General features: G+C 45.5%; 1 protein-coding gene across 1 annotated transcript in view; it reads left to right on the top strand.

Annotated features, from left to right (window-relative positions):
* Nucleotides 1–2,146: 2,146 nt before the first annotated feature.
* The window catches only part of vcpip1 (valosin containing protein (p97)/p47 complex interacting protein 1), an 8,632-nt gene continuing 6,085 nt past the window's right edge, over nucleotides 2,147–4,693 (top strand). Inside the window, 1 exon segment of the mRNA XM_020588642.1 lies at nucleotides 2,147–4,693. This exon segment is cut by the window's right edge and continues 45 nt beyond it. Within this exon segment, the coding sequence (XP_020444298.1) occupies nucleotides 2,315–4,693 (2,379 nt within the window). The 5' untranslated portion in view covers nucleotides 2,147–2,314.

The raw sequence follows: 4,693 nt of genomic DNA, 5'->3' as shown, positions 1-4,693 counted from the left end.
TTTACACCTGTTAAATGTCAAATTGTCAGCAGTGTAAAAGGCCCGTTGTCTTGACAGGTGGTTACTGTCACTCTTTTTGTAGAATGTATATCATTTTACTACAATCACATTTTTTGGTATTGAATTTTCTACAGCTTGAAGTGAATCTAAATATTTTGTTCTTGTGTAATGTGAGGCTTTAACTACTGCTCATTATGATGTCCTTTAATTAATATCTAACAGTTTTGTTTGTAGTGTTATCAGGTAAAGTCTCCATCACTAAACCTACTGGTGTTCCTTTTATTTACAGTATGTTAATTCAAAATATAAACACAGCAAGGTATTTGCTAAGTTCTTGCTTTCTTCGGTTGTATTCCCACATTTCCTTTAATGGAATAACATTATCAAACCAAAGCACTTGAACAGATACAGTTTCATATTATTCTAATGGATGCTTGGTATAAATCAGCACAGTTAGATTATTTTCACCATGAAAACCGGTGGGAAGAAGTACATTTTTTTAAGTACTGTACTGTTTTTCTGCACTGAAGTGTTGTGATTTTTATGCCATTTGCTTCATGCTCTGCCTCGCTTTCATCACCTATTAAGTAGGTGGCACACCAGTAAATAATCAGACATACAACTTGGCTATGTGATAGATTTGAATTTAAATTGATTTCAATTGATGGCTTTCTGAAGCTGTTGGTGCTCTAATTAAAACCCTGTGGTTTTGTCAGACAAAGAGCAAAACGATCCAAACAGTGGTTGCTATGACAACAAGATGATGCTCTTTGCCCATGTTTTGCTGCCAAAACACCACAGTGACATCTGGTGAACAGAACAACACATGACAGTCCGTGACAGAATTCCTGGAATTAGCGTTGCTGCTAAGAAATTTTTATTTCCATATTATTTCTCCTGGTTTTACCATGTGACTGTGGGAGCCCATCGGCTTTTGTACCCAAATTAAATTATTTCATGTCAATTTCTTACCCTCCTGTGAGAAATTTAAGATCAACTATGTTGTGTTTTAATTTCTAAATACAAATGAACCGATCTGATAAATACTACAACTACACCGTACACTACACAGTAATCACAACCTGCAGTAATGGCCAACTAATCAAACTAGTACTGTTATAAATGTTATATATAATGTTATAAATACTACCAAAAGTAGTATAATAAAAAACTTAATTTATATCGCAACTTTAAAAATGTTGTGCTTTACAATAAAAGAACATTAAAACGAATCCACACTACCGTTAAACAAAGATCCAGCAAATTACAGCACAGTTAATAAAATAACATAAAATACCACTACTACAAACATTTGCACTGACATTACTGCAACACACTCCAAATCCGTGATGTCTAAGCTAAGAATATCGTCGTTTTTTAAATAAATCACTAAAATCAAGTGCAATCAAACAAAACCGCAGTGGATCAAACACGTGACGCATTGGTCAGATCTCATAATAAATACATAACAAGCCTTTAGCCTCGTTCTCTGAGTTGTCTATATTGTCAGCTAAGCACATAAACATTCGTTTGGCATAATGTATTTCTGAATGCAGTTCGGCGACCGCATCTTTCTCTCAAATAAGGTTCATGTTTATGTTTTAACTGTAATACTTAGTGAACAATACGAATGCTTTTTATCTGGGTTTTCCAAGAGTTTATCCAGCTGACTAGTAGCTAAGCTAACCAGTTCCCTCATGTTTTCAATATCGTTGGTCTCAAAGTCCGCTAGTTTTAAAATCTAGACCACAATTCAGCTTAAAACCGCATAAGCCCCTGGGGCCTAAAAGGAAGATGTATCTATATATTTATTAACTATAAGATCCTTTTGGAAATTATCCATCCTTCCTTCTGAAATTGCCATGATTCTGCTTTATTGACTTCCTAACACAACAAAACATCCCATCGGCGTGTTGCATGCTGGTAAATGTTGTTGTTAACAATAGTTAAGTTGATAATATAAACATTTACCAACAATTACGTGTTTAAATAAACATTTATTTTCTTTTTTCACTGACGTTCGCACAAGAAAAAGAGAAAAGACATTAATTAATTCAGATTCTCTGTGAAAACAGTTAAAAGTATTTCATATTAGAACTACAAATCCCACAATCTGACGTCATTGCGTATTTACGTTTGGAAACGGTCAGTTGCTAGAGAAAAAAAAAACAGCCGCTTCCGTGTTGTTCCTGTGTTATCCTTCCTGGCTAATAACTACCGTTAGCGGAGTCAAAGCTCATCTGACAGCCTTGCCGGAGTGAGACTATCATGTTTTTGTGAAGCTGACGGATACGTTCAGCTTTTTTGATCCGAAATGTCGCTGTTGCAGAGTTCAAAGAAAAAAGACAAGCGTATTTTGTCTGGTACCTGCCCAGACCCGAAATGTCAGGCGAGGCTGTTCTTCCCCGCTTACGGCTCCATTAGCATCGAGTGCACGGAGTGTGGTCAACGCCACGAACAGAAGAACCTGCTAAACGTCGAAGAAGTGACTGATCCAGATGTTGTGCTTCACAATCTGCTCAGAAACGCGCTCCTAGGCGTCACCGGGGCCCCGAAGAAAGGGACCGAGCTGGTGAAGGTAATGGGGCTTTCTAATTATCACTGCAAGCTCCTGTCCCCGGTCCTCACCAGGTATGGCATGGATAAACAAACAGGCAAAGCCAAGCTGCTGAGAGAAATGAACCAAGGTGAGATGTTTGACTGCTCGCTTCTCGGAGACAGAGCTTTTCTGATCGAACCAGACCATGTTTCCACCATGGGCTACGGCAAGGACAGGTCAGGGAGCCTCATCTACCTCCACGACACCCTGGAGGAGGTCAAGAAAGCCAATGGTAACAGAGAGTGTCTCATCCCAGTCCATGTAGATGGAGACGGGCACTGCCTGGTCCACGCTGTGTCCCGAGCGCTGGTGGGTAGGGAACTGTTCTGGCACGCCCTGAGAGAAAACCTGAAGCTGAACTTCAAGCAGTATCTAGACCGCTACAAAGCCCTGTTTCAGGATTTTATTGATGCTGCAGAGTGGGAGGACATCATCAATGAGTGCGACCCCCTGTTCATCCCGCCTGAAGGTGTGCCGCTCGGACTGCGCAACATCCATATATTTGGTTTAGCCAACGTCCTCCACCGACCCATAATCCTGCTGGACTCCCTGAGTGGAATGAGAAGCTCTGGGGATTATTCGGCCACCTTTCTGCCCGGGCTGGTGGCTGAGGAGCAGTGCAGAGGAAAAGAGGGGAAGCTTAACAAACCCATTTGCATCGCCTGGAGCAGCTCCAGCAGGAACCACTACATCCCTCTGGTGGGAATCAAGAACACAGTGCTCCCCAAGCTGCCGGCTCGCCTCCTGCCAAAGGCCTGGGGCATCCCCCAGGAGCTCATCAGGAAGTACATCAAGCTCGAACTGGACGGCAGCTGTGTGATAGGTGGTGACCGCAGCCTGCAGGACAAATATCTGATGAGGCTGGTCAACGCCATGGAGGAGGTGTTTATGGAGAAACACAGCATCCATCCATCGCTGGTGGCTGACGTGCACCAGTATGTCTACAGACGAACTGGCGTGATTGGCATCCAGCCCGAGGAGGTGACCGAGGCAGCTAAGAAGTCAGTGATGGAGAACAGGCTGCACCGCTGCCTGATCTGCGGTGCCCTCTCTGAGCTCCATGTCCCGCTGGAGTGGTTGGTCCCTGGAGGGAAGCTCTACAACTTAGCCAAATCCACACACGGCCAGCTGCGCCCGGATAAGAACTACAGCTTCCCCCTCAACAACGTGGTCTGCTCCTATGACCCCCAGAGAGACGTCCTTGTTCCAGATTACAAATTGAGCTCCCTCAACACCTGCAACTGGTGTCACGGCACCTCAGTTCGCCACATCCGTGGTAACGGGTCAGTGATGTACCTGGACGGGGATAGAACCAACACCCGCTCACAGGGTGGGAAGTGTGGGTGTGGCTTCAAGCATTACTGGGAGGGAAAGGAGTATGACAACCTCCCAGAGGCCTTCCCCATCACGCTGGAGTGGGGGGGTCGGGTGGTGCGAGAGACTGTATACTGGTTCCAGTATGAGACTGACCCATCTTTGAACAGCAATGTGTATGACGTGGCCATGAAGCTGGTGACCAAACACTTCCCGGGAGAGTTTGGTAGTGAAATCCTGGTGCAGAAAGTGGTTAATACCATCCTACATCACACCGCTAAGAAGAACCCGGACGAGTACAACCCAGTGTCCATAGATGGGGCTCATGTCCAGCGTCTCACTGACACCACGGAGCCTGAGCAGACAGCGGACCCCCAGCCACCCACCAAGATCATCCTGACGGGTCAGAAAGCCAAGACGCTGCACAAAGAGGAGCTGACGATGAGCCGAGTGGAGCGCAACATCCAACAGAGCATCAGCGAGCAGGCTGTTGTCACTCAGAAGCGACGGACTGACAAGCTGAAGCAGGAGCAGAAAGGCCACGGCCGGACATCTTCCCCCGGTGAGTCTCCAGAAGCCTCATCCTCTTCAGCTCCAGCCACTCCCACCAAATCCTCATCCCCATCCTCCTCCAGTAAGGAGAAGAAGATCCGTGTGACCACCAGTGACGGCAGGCAGGCCATGCTGACCCTGCAGGCCCACACCACCTTCTCAGAGCTGCAGAGGAGCATCGCCAACCAGTTTGGTGTGCCGCTACCGCAGCAGTGCATCCCCTACGGC

The sequence above is a fragment of the Monopterus albus genome, unplaced genomic scaffold (genome assembly GCF_001952655.1).
Source record: "Monopterus albus unplaced genomic scaffold, M_albus_1.0 scaffold580.1, whole genome shotgun sequence".
In the NCBI taxonomy this organism is placed as follows: Eukaryota; Metazoa; Chordata; class Actinopteri; order Synbranchiformes; family Synbranchidae; genus Monopterus; species Monopterus albus.
The sequence above is the reverse complement of the archived record's forward strand: the minus strand, read 5'-3'. Positions and strand labels throughout refer to the sequence as shown.